This window comes from Pinus tabuliformis, chromosome J (genome assembly GCF_031772625.1).
Source record: "Pinus tabuliformis cultivar Carrire ecotype Pingquan chromosome J, CPIR1, whole genome shotgun sequence".
Classification (NCBI taxonomy): domain Eukaryota; kingdom Viridiplantae; phylum Streptophyta; class Pinopsida; order Pinales; family Pinaceae; genus Pinus; species Pinus tabuliformis.
Window position 1 is genome coordinate 753,407,335 of NC_142295.1, and position 24,539 is coordinate 753,431,873.

The 24,539-nt window shown below is 39.7% G+C and overlaps 1 protein-coding gene across 1 annotated transcript in view; it reads left to right on the forward strand.

Moving 5' to 3' along the window:
• Positions 1–253: 253 nt before the first annotated feature.
• LOC149228923 (uncharacterized) overlaps positions 254–24,539 on the forward strand; it is a 36,942-nt gene continuing 12,656 nt past the window's right edge. Inside the window, exon 1 of the mRNA XM_089378416.1 lies at positions 254–688. Coding sequence (XP_089234542.1) covers positions 299–688 — 390 coding nt within the window. The 5' untranslated portion in view covers positions 254–298. The remainder of the gene's footprint in view (positions 689–24,539) is intronic.

Below are 24,539 nucleotides of genomic sequence, written 5' to 3' on the forward strand. Positions count from 1 at the left end.
GTTCTTCCGGAAAGGTGGAAACAGAAAAACATTTCATTTTAGAATATGAAGCCTTCAAAGACAACAGTTAAAATTATGCAAATACGCTGGCAGCTAGCTCTTGGGATAATCTATTTAACCAGAAGCTAAGAGCATTTATTGTGAAGTGTCACAGAAAAAAAACACCAAATACATCAAAGACATGAAGAAACAATCTTCCCCATAAACTATCTTTAACTTTATACACATTAAAATAATTTCTCTTCTATATAGCACAACAAGAATTACAATTACAAACGGCATTCTTTCACTCTCTTCAATGGCGCTCTGCACATTTCCAGTGATATGCAAGGCTGCTGTATTGCACGACTTCTTATCCCTGCATTCCACACCTCCTAAGAATGGCCTCTGTATCGACCCAATTCCCCGTGGACCTGCGCAATTCTCTACATTGACGATGAATAACACTGCGTGGGGCCTTCTCAAATGCAAAGCCATGGCTAAAAACGGGCGGCCTAATCGAAACTCCGCTGTCCTCGCCACTTCTACAAGAACGGAGATTGTTCTGTCACCGCGTTCTGCATCGGAGGTTGTGAGGGAGTTCTATTCTAGGATCAATAGCCATGAACCGGAGCTTGTTGGGGAGCTCATAGCAGAGAATTGCGTATATGATGATCTCGTTTTCCCGCAGCCATTTGTCGGCCGAAAGGTATGTCTCTCAGCTTGCAGACAACCCATTCACGAAGTTCAGTGGAAGAATATGAAATCATGAATTGGGTTCGACTATATTAAAATTGGAGGTCCTCTTGCGGCAATTGACTAGTCTGGTTTTTTGTTCATGTGGGAACCAGACCTATTCCTGTGTTTTTTTCCTTCTTGTAGTTATGAGAAAACAAATTATATTACCGAATTGCAAAAATAGATGATGTGCAGGTCGGAGATTGGTTCCCACATGCTCACTAGGTGCCCCATAGAATCCGAGACCCTACCATAGTTTAAAAGGACACGATCTTTGGCATCTATTTGAAATGCTGAGGCTTACGATCCTTCTACCTACTTTCGGCCATGCTTGCGGGGCAAACCTGCCACTTATATGAGTTTTGAATTCTGGCGGGGGTAAAACAATACCCTGCTTTAACCGACCCTGTTAACCTCTCGTGGCCACCCCAAGAACCTTTGAAAGACCTCCTTGCTACCTTCAAAAGTACATTTACAATAATTAAACAGAAGAAAAAAGAGTCTTCCATCTAAAAAACAGAGAAAAAACGCTGAAAGGCTGCAGCACATAAAGCTGATTCACCAAGAAGAACTGCCCTCCACTGGGCAGGGCAAAAATGAAGGGAGATGCCAACAAGGACTCAGCAAATCCATAGTCCCAAAATATATGCTTGATGTGTTGCTATCTCCCATACTGCACACAAAAAATTGTCCTGATAACTTGTCTTCATTAGGAAAAGCTTGAATAAGGACGAACCATCCAGTTACTCCGAGTATAAAGTCACTCATACATCTGCGTATACATTGATTATTTTTAGTCACCGATCTTCTTGGTCATTTAATTTCCATCGGTGATTTACTTGGTCAGCAATTGAATGTCTTTGCCTGATCTACCAATGAAGTGCATGCATATGATGTTGTAATTGGATTTGCTATTAGGCTGCATGCTTTCTTTCCAGCTGGCATCTTTACCATTTGAAGCTACCTTAAATCTATCTCTTGGGTCAAAACTGAGACAATGTCTACGATAAGAGTTATTAGTTTACTACCTTGATAGATTCCCCCAATGGAAGCAATCGCCTCTCTGCTGGTCCCAAATATCTTAGCGTAAAAGCACACCCTTTGGCAATGTCTACGATAAGACTTATCAGTTTACTACCTAGATAGATTCCCCCAATGTAACCAATCTCATCTCTGTAGGTCCCAAATATCTTAGCGTAAAAGCACACCTTTTCTAGGAAGAAACTTTCCTTTGGCCTTAAATCCCTCCAGAAGATTTGAATCCCAAAATTAATATTAGAAAGGCATTTCTATAAAGATCTTGCTTAACAGCCGTGCTCAACAATCGTTGGAGAAGATGACGAAATTTAGCACAAATTTGTGTTGCTAATGTATGCATAAAACATCAAACGTCTATGAATACCCATGGCTCATCAGTCGTTGGAGATGTATAATGCTACTAAACTTCTCCTATGAAATTCTGGTCAAATCTCTCGCCTTGGATTTAAGCATGTCCTGCCTAAGATAGTGTGTCCAGAAAAACATGCTTCATCCAAGGTTGCTTCATTTTGGATAATGCATGTTACAGAACCATACCCAAAGGGCAGCAATCTGTTCCAAAAGCACGTTCCCTTGGGGTTTGTTTTAGCAGTGGTCCAGGGTGCATGCTCCCAAAATGATTCTGTCTTTTGAGTGTTCCTGGAAGAACGCTCCCAATGCTTTAAAAATCATCTATGTTCATTGTCCGAACTTCAATCGGGAACATACTCCCCCATGCTGCGACCTCACTCTCGGCCTTGCTGTCAAATGCTCATGGTCACATTCCCTCAATGCTTCCGAATGCTCTCAGAGAATCCAAAAGATTTTCTCTTTTTTGCCTTTTTGTTTTTTAAAGACATTATGGGGCCTACGGGAAGGCCCAATTGGCACTTGAGGTCAAGGCAAAAGCTTAGGAAGTGTTAAACCCCTTCTTCGTCATGTTTGTTATTCCATTTCATCATTCCATGTATCCAAGGCTCTAGGGTTCTGACAGAGGAGCTTGCTGGTTTCTGAGCAAAGCATATTGGCGAGAGCTTGGAAGAGATCGAAGGCTGCTATAATCACATTCCACTATTCTTAACAGTTAGAGAGTTGAAGAGGTGAGCTGAAACCCCATTATTTGGATTTTATTTTTATTTCTTTGTGTTGTTTTTCTTTTTTATGGATATGTTCTCTTCTATTCTTTACCATTTCTTCTTCTCCCTCATCGTATTGCAGGTTTGTCATCCAAGACTTGAAGAAAATGTTCTTCATTTGGTGTATGCTTCCATTTTTTATGCTTATGGTGTTAGTAGGGAATAGGCATGATAAGAAAGAATAGGATGATGTTCAGAATGACCGGACCCATTCTTTAAAAATGGTGAAGGTTTGGAAGGGGATGAAGGAAATGAAGGTCAAAGTGAGGATGAAGTTACAAACAAACTTGATTCAACAGCCTTATGGAAGTATGTGACAAAACTTGGTAGAGGAAAGAGGGCGAAACTACAAAATTTATGTACAAAAGTGATTGTCATGAGGGCAAGCCTTGCACTGGTTCATATACTTGCCTGGGGATGTATCTTTGTGGGACATCGCTGGCTGACAAGGCCACTGTTGGCGTGATTAAAGTTTGCCCCTAATATCAAATGAAGAGAATATATCAAGGAAGGGGAAGCACACAAAATGTGTCCTAAAAGATAAATATTTCAATTTGATGCCACATAGGGAGTGTTTGACCATTCTAAATTTGCCACATTTAGTTCCCTTGATGCTAGTCACTAGTGGGGCCAAGGGCTCACATGTGGAGGAGGGAAGTACAAGTAGAACAATATCAAATCTCCTCGATGTTGATGGTAGGGATGATGTGGATGCAAAAGTCATAACTTTACCCTATTTATTTGGTATACCATTTAATGTTCTTCTCTCCCTCTATGCACATGCTATGGTTAAAGCCATTTGTAATGGCCTTAAAGAATACAATAGTTGTGGATATGAGAAAAATGGAACTATATTGCTAGATAAGGAAAAAGCTAAAGTCTAGAGAGCTCTAGGGAGTGGATGGATAGCAAGGTTTTTGTTGTATTCGACGTTTGGACAAATGTTAAAAGGTAACATTTAATAAATGTTCTTGGTGCGTCGCTAGTGGTGCAATGTTCCTTGCAACCCATGACTCCTCATCATTTGTTGCATCTTATAAATTTGGAGACCTCCTATTAAAAATCATGGGTCATCCAATGTGATTCAAGTAATTACTGATAATGTAACCGATTGTAAGTGAGTTGGAAAAAATTATTGAGTAGGTACATCCTCACCTTTTTAGGTCTTGTTGTTTGGTTCACACGTTGAATCTTTTGATGCATGATACTGTGAAGCATAAATAGTGTGATTGGATCAATGCCTTGTAGGCTAATAATGTGGTGAATGATTTATAGGAGTAGTTGAGGATACATAATACATCAGACGGAGATAGTGCTTCTATGGTGCAAGCTACCATTCTTGAATCCTCATTTTTGGTCACAAGTTAAGCATGTTTTGCACTTCACCAAGCCAATTCGTAACATGATTAGATTTTTTTTGTATTCAGGGTTATGTGATCCATAATAAATTAAGCAAAGTCTTTCGGTAGAAATCACATAAGAGAAATTTCTCTTATGTGATTTCTACCGAAAGACTTTGCTTAAATATTTAGATTTGCAGATTTAGATCAACTAACGATTATTAGCATATGTGGCCTTAAATAATCATGAAGTCAGAGAGCAGTACTTTATGAGTTGTAACTTGTCATCCTTATCGTTGATGATGTGTCATCCCTATTCTTGATGAGGAGTCATCCTTATCTTTTTATGAGTTGTCAATGTCTTGGCACTCAATGTGATTACATCCATGTACTATATATTGATATCATTGAATGAATATATTGTTGGGATGGCTAAAGCTTTTTCCATCAGTTCTTGTGTCATGTCTCATTGAATAGTTTAACATTGTATCAAAGCCTCTTGAGTTTCAAGGGCCCGATAACTCCATGGTGGCAATTCATGGAAGGTGAGGTATGTAGCTCCTCATGGTAGTGATCCATGAGAAATGTAACTTACGGTAAAGAGCATGCTAGTGCTGTTCTATGTAATGAGCTACAGTGGCTATAGTGATGACGTCGCAATGAGAATGATGGATATTAACTGTTATGGGCCTATTGAATAAGGGCAATAGTGAAGAAGAGAGAACCAACGTTGAAATACACACAATCCAAGGAGAACACGTTATTAAAGGGGAAATTCACTATTTTTGGAGTGTTTGTTGGTAAAATTAAGATTTCTCTTTCATTTTTATTTGTTTTCAGTGATTTTAGTTGCATTGGAAAATAGATTCAAAAGAGTACAAAAAAGTATTTTTATAATTTTCAAGATTCATTTTCGATTTCTAGATATTCATCTCGTAAAAACTGGATTATATGCAATCATTGGATATATAGTCATTAAATGTAGATTATAGTCATTATACACAACCAAACTAAGCATACTATGTAGCATTGGAAAGGTCTTTTAGAAATCTATCAAAGCCCTTTAAAGATTGACTAAAAAATCAACTCTAATGGAGAAAATCTCGCTGAAACAATTCACCCAAAATAGAAAAATGAACGTTACAAATGCAAATTGTGTTTTCCTTACTGTAGAACTATCTCTTTTTGAGATAACAATTATGGAAAGGATGTTCAAGTGATTATTCAAATGGGTATTTTTCATTTTTTCAACTGAAGTCTTGATTAGTGAGATCATATCAATGAAATTTTGATGGTCTGCCAAAGCTATAGTAAAATAATTTCATGATTTGTAGATTGTACATAGATACGAGGCAATGTGAAGGTGTCTTTAAGATAGTGTCATTGAGATGTCTAATGGGTTATCTTTGTTAATTTTAGTCATTTGACTAAAAACAATTCAGGAAGGTTTTTGACAAAATCATTTGTTGTGTGTGTGTTTTTTTTGTAAAATGAGTACAAAGAATTCCTGTAAAAGAAGGGAATCTTGCAAAATAGTTGAAGGCTTGGTTGCCAAACAATGTAAAATGTTTTGAAAAACAAAATTGTAAGTTTTTTGGTAAAAAATGTACGTGTTTTAAATATGCAATTAGATTCAAAGACAAAGGTTGCATAGCCTTATTGAAAAGGGGAAAAGAAGCCTAGTTGAGAGCTTTGCGTGTTACATATTTTAATGAAAAGTATCATTTTCTGGTGGTAGATATGTCCTAGATCTGTCCTATCATTGGAATAAGGGTGTCTAGGACATTTGTGCTTGTGTATGGTGCATGATTTTCTTGGATGCTTATTATGTTTTGTGTGTAGTATTTGACACTCAACTTTACTTTGGCAAACAAAACAAGCATACAATTGAAATTTGCATGCCCTCATTATGTGGATAAACAACAATGGTGCATATAATAGTTAAAAATATTTAAGTTCTCGCAAATTTAACGCTTTTGTGAATTTAAAAACGATTCGGTGACACATCTGTATTATGTGAAAATTGTAGTTCAAAGTTTCTCTTTAGTGAAGGTTGAGTCATTCATTTGTAATAAAGGTGGGATTTGCAGAGGCTTTCAAAGTAAAATATCAGTTGTGACTAGTCAAAAAGACCCACCTGAAACTGAATAAGGAGTTCTTTTTTATCAAAGTCTAATCATATTAAAAGTACACCTTGGGGTGCATGATTGGTAGTACTCGACACCTTACAGTTTTTTGGTGACAGGTACAAGTAAGAATGACACTAACAAGTGGGTGTGACAATCACAAATTTAAAATGAGTAAAGAATGAAAGCATTTGCAAAATGACAATAATGAAATTAAAGAACTATAAGACTCCTTACATGATTTGTATAATTGGGTTATTGATCTTCACAAGAAAATTGATTTGAAGGATAAACTATTCAAATCACCTCACTAAAAGTAATTGAAAAGGAGCACGAAATGTTAACAATGTGAATTGAGAACATGGTTGATGCAAATTGTGACATAAATGACCTAATGTAAATGGTTAATGCTGTTTTTGACACAAGTGACCTAATGCAAATGGGCGATATAAATGCAACAAATATATGATTGATGATTCTTTAACTGGTTATGAGATGGAATCATTCATTAACAATGAATTGATGAAGAGAAGTATTGTTGAAATGAGTCACTAGCAGAATATGTCAAAGCATAGAGTGATACCAAAAGAAAATATAAGTGAATGCGAACTTGATTTCTTTGTGACGTCACAAAAAAAAACGTTCATGAACATCAACAAGCACAAAATGATCTCTCCAAATTTACTGTTAGACTTCGGGAAAAATTGTAATTAAGTAGGAATCGACATGGTTTAGAATATGAAAAAGACATCAACTTTTATATTCTCGATTACTCTAAACCAATTCAGTTTGTGAGTGCCAGGACTCTTGCTAAAGATTCAGAATTTTTTTGATGCAAGAGTTAAAGGTTAATGATATAGTTAAGGATAAACACATTTGGGAAAGTCTTGAGTGCTAGCATTGTCATCAAGTTGGCCTTATGGAGACAGAGTGTTTTGATCTCCATCCTTGTCTTCATTGTGGGAACACAAATAATCTTTTAGATAAATGTTCAAAGAAGAAGAAAGTTAAAAAGAAAACAATTCATTATGGTTGGATAAGTTCTTAGTGATGGAATCTGTTGAGAAATATAGGGCAACATAGTTAGGGCTTCTTATTAAATTGATTTCTCTTTCACTTGACAATTTCTTGTGATTAGTTCTTATTTCTTCTTCGTTATTATTATGTTTATCATGAAGACAATTGCCAAAACTTCAAAGACAACGAGAGAACACAAGACGTAGGCACTAAGGCAGGGCAAAACCCCCAAGGAAGGGAAAACCCAGTCAAATTCTTTCTTAGTAGAATCAAAATTAAATTGAGATCATCCTAGACCCTTGACCTAAACCTCTCTCCATCCATCAAGTCAACCTTTTAGTTGGAGTAGTCTTCTTCCAAAACAGCTCTTCAAGAACAAGGGTTTCGACCCTTTATGTCATCTCTTATTTTTGTCTCTTGCAATCATAGAAACTTCAGCCCTGCACTACCTTTATTCCTCTTCATAGGCATTTCTTCTTTATTGCTTATGCAAACTTCTTTTTTCAATAGAATTGTAGATTGAATGGTGCCTGTTACCGCTCAAACTAGCAGGGGACCTAAGGGGGATCCCTAAAGGGAAAATGCTAGGCCAAGGGCAACATATGGAGACTTGGCCCACTGTCACCTTAGCTAAGGCTCCCTTCTATTTACGAACTTTCACCGATGGGAGGAGATTCGATATGTATGGAGTCACTAATGAATGATAAGTCAATGGACATGAGTGACCCAAACCCTTTCCCAAAAAGTTTGAAGCATAGAGCTTGCTTGCTTTCTAAGCAAGGTACTATGTATTTCTAAGGAAAGGAAGAGAGGTTTTTGAGGGCTAGGTTTATGGGAATAGGCTTGTGAAGGAGTTCCCCAATCCCTAAAATGCTTGTTAGAATTGGTATCTTGGATGGTTCTTGAAGAATAGTCTTTTGAACAGTGTTACTTGGGAGCGGGAGTGACATTTTCAGAAGCTCTCGGTTTGGGAGTGAATCTCGGAGCGTTTTTTATATAATATATATATTTTTTATATTTTGATACATATATGTCAACAAAAACATGTAGATAATGAATTAGATATAAAAAACATTAAAAAAACATAGATTGAACCATACAACAACAATCATCTAGAAGTTATAATCTTCATCAACCACGTCCACAAGTTAGTAACATAGTAACATACAACATATTGAGTCTCATGATTCATCAATCTTAAAGTTTCAAGCTTTCAAAATTCAATATATAACATTTATCATCATTGATCACCAAAGTTGTACTTGTAAGCTAAGTGTAACCATTACAACAAATAATATCTAACATGAAATGAAATGTTATAAAATGAAATGAAATAAAACAACTTTCAACTTTCATGAAGCATCATATTCATAATTCATTACTAATGAGTTATAATTGCCAACTTCAAACTTAAATTGTCATATATTGTTTAAAAAATATCATAATAAATATGAAAGAGTCAATAGTTATCAAAGCTACTAGAAACTAGAAAAGAGAAGTAAATCTATTATCTATTTCTTATGCTTGGGCCTGTTGCCACCACGAGAAATGTCTAATTTTTTAGTCTTGTTGGAAAATCAGGATCTTCGTCATTAATATCACCCTCTAAGCATTAATATCCAGAGGTATCTTTGTCATTACCTCTGTCTCTGTATAGGGATCTTTGTCATTAATATCACCCTCTAAGCATTAAAATTAGATAGAACAAGCATAGCATGTCAAGTGAAGATTTTGTTTGAGTGATGCATACATTTTTAGGAGGGTCATGATAGAGGAGTTCGACAACCAATGTCACTAACATCAAGGTACATAGAGGGATTGGTGCTCTTGATTAAATACGAGTTCCATACCCTAATACATGACAAAATTCAATGGAAACATTGCAATCCCCCAATCCTGAAATCCTGAAAAACTGATAAGTCTTGGATTTTGAATGAAATCTAAAATTCTACTTTTTCCATATGAAATCCAATGAGGCCGGAACCACTCCCAAACATCCTGAGTCATTTCATGGTAATGTTAAAAACTTAAGTAAAAGGATGAAAATGAATATTAACGAGAATAGCATATCAATACTAGGGCCTAGACTTGATCATTAAACTGCCCCACTCAAAAATTATTTGTTTCTTTAAAAATTATTGCATTTCAAACATTACTACAAAAAAAATTTCAAAAAAGGCAAAACGCTCCCGAAATTGCTCCTGAAAAGGCAGGGAGCAAATTTTTTTTTAGGGAGCGCGCTCCCGACCCGCTCCCGAGTCACTCTCGCCCGGAGCGCAGATTGGGAGCGGGATCCGGGGGGGGGGGCGCTCCCCCGCAGCACTGCTTTTGAAGGAGCGGGACCACACGGGGCCAAGTGGACCTGGTCTAGGATATGAGGAAGCTATGAAGCAACCAATGATATTCTTAGCCTAGACAAAGTGGGGAAAGGATCAAGAAAATAATTTCACTAGAAGAGGTTGTCTTGACCCTATGAGGTACTAGCCTTGGGGATGCCAGGGCAAGTTTTGATCCCGAAGCTAGGGCTTGACTTTTCTTCAGCTCCACAGTCAGAATTGCTTCAAAATTGGAGGAGGGGTAGAGGAAAGGCTAGTGTAGGAGACCCTAGGAGATAGAATTTTTTTGATGGCTAGCTTGCTGGGAAATTGATACCCTCGTCACCTCAATATGGCTAGTCTCGGAAGGATGTGAGAAAATGTAGATTTTAGTGACCACCCTTGGTAGATCAGTGCCTTAATATTTGGGAGAATGGAGTCTATGTTGAGTAAGAGTAGGATTTCTTGGTTCCCAGTCAAGGAGGCCTCAAGATCATTTCATTTGCCTTCTAGGTCAATAAGAAGCAACCTTGCAACTTTTATACTTCAATGTGCAAGAGAAATGGCTTGTCAAGGTCAAATTTGACCCCTAGGAGATTTCGCTCCTATTACATGGCCATACATTGAAGGAAATGCTATAATAGAGACAAATCCTATAATATTAAGCGGTAAAGGCATGCAACAATTATGCCCTAGAACAACGAAAATCCCAGTCCAACATATATGACAAAAGTAAACAAAAATAACATTGAAAGCACGTACTTACATGTAATAGAGTATATCCAGCCATTCACAATTCACAATAAAGAAGCTCCAAGAGAAGATAGACCAATATCCATACATCAAAACTCATCCATAAATCTTCAATTCATCCTTAGAAAAGGTGCGAAAATCTCAAGAGAGATAAGAGATCCAAACCAAAGTGATGAGGAGAAAATGAGCTCATCTCACTTATATTTATATACAACTTAGGAGTTCGAATTAGCCTCCTTGGCTTACATAAGCCCCAAAAATAAAATATGTTCTAATAATTCAACTTTTGGTGACAAGCCCACCAAACTGCTAAAAAATGAAAAAGTAAGCCTCTCAAGAGGTCAAATAATAATATATGCATGTCGTAGGGCCCTCTAAGAGGCCTAATGAGGTCCATGGGTGCCACAATGAAGAATAGGACCCTCAAAAGCAGTGGACAAGGGGTTGGCCCCTTGTAATAACTTGTGGTGCTCTAAATGACATGTGAGGGCACATAAGTGTCCTCATGGGTCTCCAAACAAATCGAAGATGCCTATAGATCGCCTGCAAGGGCTAGGATGATGGTGTAGGTGATGCCACATCATCGTGCAAGTCTTGGATCATCTGCCAAGTGTATGGTGTAGATCTAGGGCCAACTGGGCATGATGGATCAGGTGCATCCTCCTCGTCCAATAAGTGAACCATGAGCAATCTTTGAATGGCCGTGGGGATCCATGGAGTGCAATCTGCTGCTATGGAGGCCCATGGCTCTCAACGCTCACCTTACATGTGCTAATGTAGCCCTTTGGAGGATTAGGACCCCATATAGGGAGACCAAACCCAAGATGGAAACCATTTGCAATCCTGCATAAGATCCAATGCATCCCCTAGTCTTCCAGTACAACAAGTCATTAGAGAAATCGAGTAAATGAGCTTACCAAATCATGGACCACAGGTGGGGACTTCATAATGGCGTGCCCTTCCATAATGGGTTGCGGGATGTGGAAATGTTTCCTAAACTCCAAATGCAGTTAACCAAGAACCCTATTAGGTGGTTTCTACTTCTAAAGGGGATAATATGTTCAAGGTACATCCTTCAAAAGGTGGTGGCATGTGACAGATAGGTGAATGAAATAGGGGATGAGAAGGGGCAGCCCTGGGTCACATGCTAGGGTACAAGGGTAGCTAATAAGAGGGAAGCCCATACTTGGGTCTATAATATATAGGAGGGAGCAATCGTGGTACATGAGGTGTCCCGACCTTGATTTTTCCACGCTTCTTTTTATGCCTTTTGCCTTTTTATGATTTTCTTTGATTAACTGCTTGAGGCTCAAGAGGTTAGAGCATGATGTAGAAGATATAGCAGTGAATCCCCCTTTTAAGGTGGGACAGTTCAACACCCACCAAGGGTTGGGACAATCATGGGCTCCTATATGATGAAGAAGGCTCATAGAACTTGTAGGAACTAGGGTGATGGCCATGATGATGGGGTAGAGCTCATGTTTTGGCTTTTGCCCACGTGCTAAATGTATTTGTCTCGACCATCTTTTGCATTATGTGGTACATTTTCCTGTTGAATGTGGCCATATATGCTTTTATCTTTCTTTTCAGCTGCATCAACCTCTAGGCTTCATTCCAGGCCATGACCCAAGTTGTGGGCAAGGGGAAGGGGAAAGCTAGCCCTATGCGGACCCAATGGAGGAATGTGGACCCAGACAGGAGAAATGATGAATGGGGTAATAATGAATGGAAAGGGGGGTAATATAAGCAGATAAGGGAGCGGGATTGTGCAACCAAAATCAGGGTTTCCCGTGAAATACCATCGCTAGAACTAAATGGTCAGTAAAAGAGATCCCATAGGATTAGAATCCAAGGTTAATTCTTAAAAGAGGGCTAGGGGACAAAAGCACAGACCTAGCCCATTCTTCCGCCGAATCCCCCCATTAATCCATGCCCAGAAGTGTCCATGATAAGTAAACTACAATACTCAATTTCCAAATGACAAGGCATACCTTTAGATTCGGGAGGCCCACCTTCAAACATACGATCATGGCAGATGGGTGAGGGGCCACATCGCTGGCTTAGGTAGTGGAGAAATGGCACAATGAACTAGCTGGTAGTTGCAAGGGGCTGCTGGTTGTCTGCTGAGGACCGTCTCGGAGAAAAAATTCTCCTAGGGATATTACCCACAAAATGGTGGGTAACGTCTGGCTCCAATTGGGATGTGATCTCTCGAAGAAGTGGGGAAGCTACTCAAACGGGAGGTCACGAGAACTCTAGCAATCTCTTGGTTATCGTAGACCTATCACCTATAATAGATGGAAAAACACGGGGCAACATGCTTTCGCGGCATCTCATGATTGCACATGCTATATCTTAGGCCGTAAAACCAACATAAAATAAAATATGCATATTTTAATTCAGATGCATCTAATCTACCATGAGAAATATCATATGATCTTAGTTCTAATGTGAAAATAAACATGCAATGCATCCTACCCTAACATGCATATAGTAAGGCTAATACTAAGTGTAATCATAAAGCCAGTGCAACCAACATATCATCACATCAATATACATATGCCTGCCAGTATGATTACTCATGTAGCAACCCCCAAATCGAATGTGGGCATAGTCACATGGCAGATGAAGCGGGAAAATATGATCTCCATCTGAGGCAAAGGGAAGTCCTAGGAGAAAGAAAATTGGTCAATCTAGAGGTCCCGGGCTTTCCTTCTAGGTACACAATGGTGGAATGAATGATCACTCTCAAAAACTCCTCATCACAACCATTGTTTGTAATATCATGCTTTGAGGATGTCACACGGTTGTGATGAGAGGGGAACGAAGGGTGAGAGAAAGGAGTGCAACAAATAGGTCTCTCAATGTGATGGTCACATCGGAGAAGGGAGGTCGCAGAGTGATCATAATCTTGAGGATGGGTCAAAGGGGATAAAGTATATTCAATGAAGAGTTCTTTCTTGACAACATATTCAGAAAGGGTAAAAGGGGCATGGTCACTCGAGGTCATATCAAAAGAGATGAGGGAATTACTTGAGAAAGACTCAAGGTGATGAACAAGAGGGAAAGGCAAAGGGGAGGGCGAAGTATCATATTCAACGGGATTTCCTTCCCCACAATCTAAAGGCTCAAGTGATTTGAATACATAGTCATAAGGTGGGTAGGTGGGAGCCTCATTGCTTTCCTCATTATAAGCATCAAAGATTGGGCTTTTGTTAAAAGGAGAATCAATCACTTCCAATTGTCTTTCATGCAAGGGAAAATAATAAATCTCCTTCCCAAAGGTATTGATGGATATGTCATCGCAAGTAATGTCTGGGATAAAGGAAAAACAAATCTTAATCTCATCTTCCTTGTCAGTATCATAAATGGGAGCACAATCAAATTGGGGCCCAACAATCTCCCATTTCTCCTTTTCAATGCAGAAATAATCTCCAATGTCATTTTCCAAGGAGCTCACGGGATCACCTTCCTCAAGGTTCTCAAAAGGAGAGTCACCAGGACTGATATCCTTTAGAAAGGTAAGGTCAGTCTCGACCTTACTTTCCATAACTTCATTTTCCTCAACACATGTGCTCTCAAAATCATCCTGCCTGTCCTGCAGCCCCAATGAGGACTCATCTTCCAACTCATCACCGAGATCCATAGACCAATATCCATACATCAAAACTCATCCATAAATATCCAATTCATCCTTAGAAAAAGTGCGAAATTCTCAAGAGAGATAAGAGATTCAAACCAAAGTGATGATGAGCAAATGAGCTCATCTCACTTGTATTTATACGCAACTTAGGAGTTTGAATTAGCCTCCTTGGCCTGCATAAGCCCAAAAAATAAAATAATGTTCTAATAATTCAACTTTTGGTGACAAGCCCACCAAACTAGCTCAACAATGAAAAAGTAAGCCTCTCAAGAGGTCAAATAATAATCTATGCATGTTGTAGGGCCCTCTAAGAGGCGTAATGAGGTCTATGGGTGCCACAATGAAGAATACGACCCTCAAAAGCAGTGGACAAGGGGTTAGCCCCTTGTAATAACCTGTGGTGCTCCAAATGACATGTGGGGGCACACAAGTGTCCTCATGGGTCTCCAAACAAATCAAAGATGCGTGTATATCGCCTGCAAGGGCTAGGATGGTGGTGTAGGTGATGCCACATCATCGTGCAAGTCCTAGATCATTTGCCAAGTGTATGGTGTAGATCTGGGGCCAACTGGGCATGATGGATTAGGTGCATCCTCCTCGTCCAATAAGTGAACCACGAGTAATCTTTGAATGGCTGTGGGGATCCATGGAGTGCAATCTGCTGTTGTGGAGGCACATGGCTCTCAATGCTCACCCTACATGTGCCAATGTAGCCCTCTGGAGGATTATGACCCCGTATAAGGAGATCAAACCCAAGATGGAAACCATCTGCAGTCTTGCATAAGATCCAATGCGTCCCCCAACCTTCTAGTACAACAAGTTATTAGAAAAATCGAGTAAATGAGCTTATCAAATCATGGAATACAAGTGGGGACTTCATAATGGCCTACCTTTCCATAATAGGCTTTGGGATGTGCCAATGTCTCCTAAACTCCAAATGGGGTTAACCAAGTACCTTATTCGGTGGTTTCTACTTCTAAAGGGATAATATGTTCAAGGTACATCCTTCAAAAGGTGGTGGCATGTGACAGATAGGTGAATGAAGTAGGGGATGAGAAGGGGCAGCCCCGGATCACATGCAGGGGTACAAGGGTAGCTAATAAGAGGGAAGCCCATACTTGGGTCTATAATGTATAGGAGGGAGCAATCGTGGTACATGAGGTGTCTCGACCTTGATTTTTCCACCCTTCTTTTTATGCCTTTTGCCCTTTTATGATTTTCTTTGATTAATTGCTTGGGGCTCAAGGGGTTAGAGCATGATGTATAAGATATAGTAGTGAATTCCCCCTTTTAAGGTGGGGCAGTTCATCGCCCATTAGGGGTTGGGACAATCATGGGCTCCTATATGATGAAGAAGGCTCATAGAACCTGTAGGAACCAGGGTGATGGCTATGATGATGGGGTAGAGCTCATGTATTGGCTTTTTCCCATGTGCTAAATGTATTTGTCCCGACCATCTTTTGCATTTTGTTGTACATTTTCTTGTTGAATGTGGTCATATATGTTTTTATCTTTCTTTTCAGCTACATCAACCTCTGGGCTTCATTATAGGCCATGACCCAAGTTGTGGGCAAGGGGGTGGGGCAAGCTAACCCTATGCAGACCCAGTGGAGGAATGTGGACCCAGGGGGGAGAAATGATGAATGGGGTAATAATGAATGGAAAGGCGGGTAATATAAGCGGATAAGGAAGGGGGGACACGCGACCAAAATCAGGGTTTCGCGTGAATTACCATCTGTGGAACCAAATATTCAGTAAAAGAGATCCCACGGGACTGGAATCCAATGTTAATTCCTAAAAGGGGGCTAGGGGACAAAAGCACAAACCTAGCCCATTCTTTATGCAGAATCCCGCCATTAATCCATGCCCAGAAGTGTCCATGATAAGCAAACTACAATACTCAATTTCCAAATGACAAGGCATACCTTTAGATTCGGGAGGCCCACCTTCAAATATACGATCGTGGAAGATGGGAGAGGGACCACATGGCTGGCTTAGGTGGCGGAGAAATGGCACAATGAACTAGCTGGTGGCTGCAAGGGGTTGGTGGCTACCGACTGAGGACGGACTCGGAGAATTTTTTTTCTTAGGGATATTACCCACAAAATGGTGGGTAACAATGGCGTCTTCAAGGTTGAATGCTTCTTTATATATAGTCTTCATAAGGTGGATGTGTCCCTTCATGAGGCCAACTAGACAACTTGTGGCCGACTTCTTGTGTTTGATGCTGACTTCTTGTGATTGAGGTTGACTTGATGGTGGAGGGGTTAACATGACTAAAATAAATTTCTTTCTTTAATACAATGAACCCAAGAAGGGTCTTATACATCATGACATTGATTTTTGACATAAGACACAAACCCTAGAGCACACAATGGGTGCTTTTGACCTATTGACCATTGACCCAAGCATGAAACCCATGCTTTAATAAGTCAATAAAAAATTCTTTTATAAATAGATTTTTTTTTTCATGACTCAAATATAATTATGAAGACCGACACTAGATACATTCTTCAACACTCCCTCTTGACTAGGGAGGTATTCATAATTACATATATATAGAGGTACATGGAAGATCTCAAAGTAGTATACTCTACGAAGAGTCACAACACATACAATGCTACAGATTAGATACTTAACCAAGGTATCTAATTTGGTTGGGACTAAGGTGTGTTCCAAGCTTCAACCACTCTAGGTACTATCAAACTTCCACTCTAACACCAACCCAGGGATCTAGGTGCGTATCCAAGGTCAAAGCTCTAAGACCAACGCCACCCACCCTACTTTGGGATCTAGATATCATCACAGGCCGACTAGATGTCCCCCCAAGCATCTTGTTGCCCCAAGATGCTTCATCTCTCCTTATCAACTAAACCAGATGTATCCACCAATCCAAGCGTGCTTCAAACGTTTAACCTTCTTACAAAGAGATCCTGCATAATCACAACCCGAATCAATAATAAACTTTCAATATATATACATATATGTTTAGCACAAACCTTTGGGGTTTTTGGTTATTCCGATGCTGCTTAAATCATCATCCAAATTCATCTTATTGGAAGCTTCCTTTTTCAGTTTTCCAACAGCACCAAACTCAGCCTCAACACTTTTCAACGTAACCAAGTTTTTGTTTGCAGCTTCACCAATCATAAACAACCTGTCTGTAGTGCTTTAGCTATTCTTCGATCTCAAACATCCTCATGGCCTTTTCTCCTCAGGGCTCAGGCTCCCTCTCAACTAGGGAGATAACTAGGGGGAGCCAATGCTACAACCTGTGAAACTCTACTAGTAGGGAGCCAATGCTCCCACCCGAGAAATTTTGCCAACGGGGAGCCAATGCTACAACTCGGGAAACTTTGCCAGTGGGGAGCCAATGCTACGACTCAAGAAACTCTTCCAACAGGGAGTCAATGCTACAACAGGGGAAACTCTATCGGTAGACCCAACATGACCCAGAAGAGTCAAGTGGTAGACCACTTGCATCTCTAGCTTGAGTGGGATGCCACTTACCATAAATAGTAAGGATCGTGCCTAACTCAAGTAGCCAACACCCATTAGCCAGATGGGTGGGAAAGACAGATGCCAACTGGGGTATACTTTGCATAGACCAAGATAGGGGAACAACATCTCTGACCCTATGGGTGACAGATAGGGGTGACACCCTAATGTCCAGAGATCCCTCAACCTCAGGAGCTTTACATCTCAATTCCTCACCCTGGGAGCTCAGATAGGTGGGAAGAGCAAACTCTGTGTCCTCTATCAGCCCAAACCCTTGTTCAAAAGGGTCACATCAATCCATGATGCAATCTGCTCATCAATCTAAGTATGACGAAATCTGGTGTATCCATATAGACTCATATCTCTCTAAGTATATCTCGGAACACAATCCATACTATGCTTAATCACCTGAGGCTTGCTACATGTCAGGAATAGATCATCAATATATAAAGTCAAAGTCAAATTCATACCTTGGACCAATTTGCTTCTTGAGATATTAAGCTTCAACAAGTAGTTGTCAATACGGGGGTAGGCTCGGGGTGCTTGCTTCAAACTGCTAATAAGAAACTTCTTGCCCTGCACATCAAACCTTTGAGATTGATCGATACATACTTCCTACTTGTACCTTTCAAAGCTAATGTCCCAAACATCTTTCTTCATAATTGATTCTTCGGCCATAGTATCCTTCCAAACCTGTTCTCTCATTGCTCCAATATCCTGTTCGGAATTATCATCAGACTTGATCCTGATAGAGGGGAATGGTTGCCAAGACTTCCTTTTATTTCGGTGCCATATCTTACTCTGATGATTGGTGTCATGGATCTTTGCTAAAAGAGGTATTCCAATGACTCTATACAGTCCTCCCATTCTAAATCCCAAAGTAAAGGAATCTTTCATACGAGATCCCTTCAGCTAGGAGAGAACCTTTCCATTAATGAAGGCTATTCTCATTCCATTATCTTCCAAGGCAGAAATAGATATCAGGTTCTTCTTTAATTCCGAAACATACATTACTTCATGAAGAATAATAGATTTCCATAGTCCAAATCAAATCTGATAGTACCAAAGCCCATCACTGAATATGTAGAGTTGTCCCTGAGAATAATCTTCAAACTTGTCTCCCTCTCAACTAGATTTGAGAGAACTTCCTTATACCCGGTGAGGTGTCTAGAAGCCCCACTATCAACCAGCTAGCTATTGTACGAATTTGGAGGAGAAGAACTAAAGAGGGCTGAAATAAGAATGTATTCAGATTGGATAGTAGCTACATTACTTTCATACCTGGAGTTTCTTGACTTCTTTTGAGGACGAGGACTTTCTTCACGATCATTTGGAGTATCTCTTCTTCTTCGATCATCTCTCTCTCTTCTATCATCTCACCTTCTTTTATCATCACTTCTTCTTCGATCATTGCTTCTTCTTACATCATCATCCTGTTGTTGTACTAGCTTCGATTAGATCTTGGAGAATCTTTCTTTTTTGGATAGTCTCGGGCATAGTGACCATGCTTGTGACAATTGAAACATTCGACATCCCTTAGTCTTCTATAAGAGTCCCTTGAATCGGGAGAGGACCTTTTCGAACTAGATGATCTTCCTTTTCCCCTTTTCCTTTTATCTTGAGTAGCAAATGTGACGGGTTCTTCTCCATGCTTTTGAATTCTCCCTCATGAAATCATCTTGGATTCTTCTTGAGTGAGCTTTCCAACAAGTTCATCAAATGACGGAAAATTGTTGTTGTTGCTAATGGTAGTAATGAAGGTTTCCCAAATAGGAGGGAGACCTCTAAGAGTCACAATAACCAATTCCTTGTCAGGTACAGTTTCTCCAACTCTTTGCAATTGATCTTTAAGATGAGAGATCCTCATGATATAGGATTGCATAGTCTCTCCTTTATTCATTTTTGTGTCTTTCAGTTGATTTTTCAAGGTGATGATTTCGTTCAAATTGTTGACTTCATACAAGCCGACCAACTTATCATACATATCCTTAGACTTATTCAAATTCCCAACATAAGCAAGTAAATGATCTTTTAAACCATCAACAATAATTTGTTTTTCTTTTAACTCACCTTTCTTGTGCTTGTTCTTGACAACAGCAGAAGCATTCTCCGGAGGCTCAGGTACTTTTCCTTGAATGAATTCCAAAACATCATTGTTATCAGCTATGATTTCCAACCTGACCTTCCATGCAACAAAGTTTGATGAGTCACCCAACTTCTCATGTTCCTTGAAGAATGAGGAAGACATCTTGACTTGATTAGATAGGCTCCTTCAACTTTCCAAAGATGATTGCTTCAACTCGTCTCCTTATGGGCTTGTCCTTCACCTTAGCTCTGATACCATGTTAATTTTTACACTGCTCTATTCTGTATCAATTACTTTAGCCCAATTCAATTCTTCAATTAGCAATCTTTTCAACAGTAATTAATTCTTCCATTCATCAACAGTAATTGAAGATAGAACAGTAAATGCAATGACAAATAGGAGACAATCAACACATCAACAAGAGACACCAGTTTGGTCAAAGACCAAGGAAAAACCCCACAAGGGGGAAAACCCTTTGTAATTCTTCTTCTATTAGATTGTCATAAAATGTTCAGCAGAGAGTACAATGAGCAATATCTATCAACAAGAGTCAAAGTCAAAGGCTTTGACTATCAACCAAGTCAACCAACCATAAATCCAATATACCAATGATGAAAAGTCAAATCTGGTCAACTGTCTCAAATCTGCAATTCTGTCCAAGTCAACAGCAGTCAAAGTCTGCCCTAACCAGTCCACAACAGTCAATGGTCAACCCTCCAATTAACTTGGTCAAAGCAGCAATAAATGCGGCCTTGAATGCTGGTCAAGTTTAGCCCAAAACAGTCAAAGATATCCCTGTCAAAATCGGTCAAAAGAGAGAGAAAGCTGCTGTCACAGTCTGCAATTTCCTGCAGTCAAAGTCTGTGGTCAACACTTGGTCAAACTGCCCAAATTTTCTCGGTCTTAGTGCCAGTCAACTTGGCCTCTGAAAAACGAAATTTTCACACTCAAAGCAAGTCAAAACATGAAGGCAAACTCGGTCAAACTGTGGTCAAAATCTGCAATTTCCTGCGGTCAAAGTCTGCAATAGGTCTGCGGTCAAAGTGCCCAGACTTCCTCAGTTTTTATGCCAAAAATTGTGGCCTACCAAGACAGAAATGCCCTCAAAAGATCGAACCAAAATTTAGCCCAGAAAGTCAAAGTCAACGTTGGTCAAAGTTGCAGTCTGCTTCAGATTTTGTCCACCTGAAATTTCGTCCTTCTTTTCCAGCCCACACGTGTGAAGAGACCCTGCAATTTGTACGAACCAATGAGGAGAGGAGAGATGAGAAGTTGTGAGTTGATGTGTGTCCAAATGAGTTGGAGGTCACTTGTATTTATAGGCGTTGGAGGAGGGCTAATTAGTCTCTCTAGGCCAACTTGACAATTTGTGCAACTGTGGGCTTCACTTAAAAAGCCCAATTTCCCTTGTCCAAATCAAGTGCTTCAAAAGTCAAAATTGGTCCTCTCGAAAAGAGGAATCTAGTCCTATGGTTGGAATTTGTCACTAAGCTGCCAAAAATTAACACACCGTCTCAACTAGGGGGAAATTCCAACTGTATCATGTAATCATTGTAAGTACCCTGTCATCTCATCTCTGCTCGACTCCATCTGCTAAAACATTCTCAAATATAAAGAAGAAAAATCATAGGGGAGGTTCAACTACCACCCTCTATCCATTAGGGAGCCACTTTCTACCACCCAGAATCATTGCCAACGGGGAGCCAATGCTACGACTCGGGAAACTTCTATTAGCGGGGAGCCAATGCTACGACCTGGGAAACTCTGCCAGCGGGGAGTCAATGCTACAACCTGGGAAACTCTGCTAGTGGGGAGCTAATGCTACCACCTGGGAAACTCTGTTAGTGGGGACCCAATGCTACAACCCAGGAAACTCTGCCAACGGGGATCCAATGCTACGACCTGAGAAACTCTGCGAGCGGGAGCCAATGCTACAACTAGGGAAACTCTTCTAGCGGTCCCAACATGACCTAGAAGAGTCAAGTGGTAGAACACTTGCATCTCTAGCTTGAGCTGGATGCCACTTACCATAAATAGTAAGGATCGCGCCTAACTCAAGCAGCCAACACCCATTGGCCAGATGGGTGGGAAACACAGATGCCAATTGGGGTATACTCTGCATAGACCAAGATAGGGGAGCAACATATTCGACCCTATGGGTAACAGATAGGGGTGACACCCTATTGTCCAAAGATCCCTCAACCCCAGGAGCTCTACATCTTAATTCCTCACCCTGGGAGCTCAGACAGGGGGGGAAGAGCCGACTCAGTGTCCTCAGTCAACCCATAACCTTGTTTAGAAGGGTCACATCAATTCATGCTGCAATCTGCTCATCAATCGAAGTAGATGAAATCTACTGTATCCATATAGTCTCATATCTCTCTAAGTATATCTCATACCACAATCCTTACTATGCTTAATTGCCTGAGGCTTTCTACCTATCAGGAATAGATTATCAATATATAAAGGCAAAGTCAAATTCATACCTTAGACCAGTTTGCTTCTTGAGATATTAAGCTTCACCAAGTAATTGTCAATATAGGCATAGGCTGGGGGTGCTTGCTTCAAATTGCTAATGAGAAACTTCCTGTCTTGTACATCAAACCTTTGAGATTGATCGATACATACTTCCTCCTTGTACCTTTCAAAGCTAATATCCCAAACATCTTTCTTCATAATTGATTCTTCGGCTATAGTATCCTTCCAAACCTGTTCTCTCACTGCGCCAAAATCTTGTTGGAATTATCATTGGACTTGATCATGATAGAGGGGAATGGTCCACTGTACTTCCTTTTATTTCAGTGCCATATCTTACTCCGATGATTGGTGTTGTGGATCTTTGCTAAAAGAGGTCTTCCAATGACTCTATATAGTCCTCCCATTCTAGATCCCAAAGTAAAGGAATATTTCATACAGGATCCCTTCGGCTAGGAGAGAACCTTTCCATTAATGAAGGCTATTCTCATTCCATTATTTTCCAAGGCAGAAATAGATATCAAGTTCTCCTTTAATTCCAGAACATGCATTACTTCATGAAGAATAATAGATTTTCCATGGTCCAAATCAAATATGACAGTACCAAAGCCCATCATTGAATATGTAGAGTTGTCCCCGAGAATAATCTTCAAACTAGTCTCCCTCTCAACCAGATTTGAGAGAACTTCCTTATACCTGTCAATCAACCAACTATTGTACGAATCCGGAAGAGATGAAATAGAGAGGGATGAAATAAGAATGTATTTAGATTGGATAGTAGCTACGTTACTTTCATACCTGGAGTTTCTTGACTTCTTTTGAGGACGAGGACTTTCTTCACGATCATCCAGAGTATCTCTTCTTCTTCAATCATCTCTCTCTCTTCTATCATCTCACCTTCTTTTATCATCACTTCTTCTTCTATCATCGCTTCTTCTTCTATCATCATACCTGTTGTTGTAGTAGCTTCAATCGGATCTTGGAGAATCTTTCTTTTTCGGATAGTCTCGGGCATAGTGACCACACTTGTGACAATTGAAACATTCAACATCCCTTAGTCTTCTATAAGAGTCCCTTGAAACGAGAGAGGACCTTTTCGAACTAAATGATCTTCCTTTTCTCCTTTTCCTTTCATCTTGAGTAGCAAATGTGGCGGGTTATTCTTCTCCATATGCTTTTGAATTTTCCCTCTTTAAATCATCTTGGATTCTTCTTGAGTGAGCTTTCCAACAAGCTTAGCAAATGACAGAAAATTGTTGTTGCTGCTAATGGTAGTATTGAAGGTTTCCCAAACAGGGGGGAGACCACTAAGAGTCACAATAGCCAATTCCTTGTTAGGTACCGTTTCTCCAACTCTCTGCAATTGACCTTTAAGACGAGAGATCCTCATGATATAGGATTGCACAGTCTCTCCTTTATTCATTTTGTGTCTTTCAATTGATCTTTCAAGGTGATGATTTCATTCAAATTGTTGACTTCATACAAGTCGACCAACTTATCATACATATCCTTAGACTTATTCAAATTCCCAACATAAGCAAGTAAATGATCTTGTAAACCATCAACAATAATTTGTTTTTCTTTTAACTCACCTTTCTTGTGCTTGTTCTTGACAACGGTAGAAGCATTCTCCGAAGGCTCAGGTACTTCTTGAATGAATTCAAAAACATCATTGTTATTAGCGATGATTTCAAACCTGACCTTCCATGCAACAAAGTTCAATGAGTCACCTAACTTCTCATGTTCTTTGAAGAATGAGGAAGACATCTTGACTTGATTAGATAGGCTCCTTCAACTTTCCAAAGATGATTGCTTCAACTCTTGTCTCCTTATGGGCTTGTCGTTTAGCTTAGCTCTGATATCCTGTTAATTTTTATACTGCTCTATTCTATATCAATTACTTTAGCCCAATTCAGTTCTTCAATTAGAAATCTTTTCAACAGTAATTAATTCTTCCATTCATCAATAGTAAATGCAATGACAAATAGGAGACAATCAACACATCAACAAGAGACACTGGTTTGGTCAAAGACTAGGGAAAAACCCCACAAGGGGGAAAACCCTTTGTAATTCTTCTTCTATTAGATTGTCATAAAATGCTCAGCAGAGAGTACAACGAGCAATATATATCAACAAGAGTCAAAGTCAAAGTCAAAGGCTTTGACTATCAACCAAGTCAACCAACCATAAATCCAATATACTAATGATGAAAAGTCAAATCTGGTCAACTATCTCAAATCTGCAATTCTGTCCAAGTCAACAATAGTCAAAGTCTACCCTAACCAGTCCACAACAGTGAACGGTCAACCCTCCAATTAACTTGGTCAAAGCAACAATAGGTGTGGCCTTGAATGCTGATCATGTTTAGGCCAAAAAAGTCAAAGATATCCCTGTCAAAATCGGTCAAAGGAGAGAA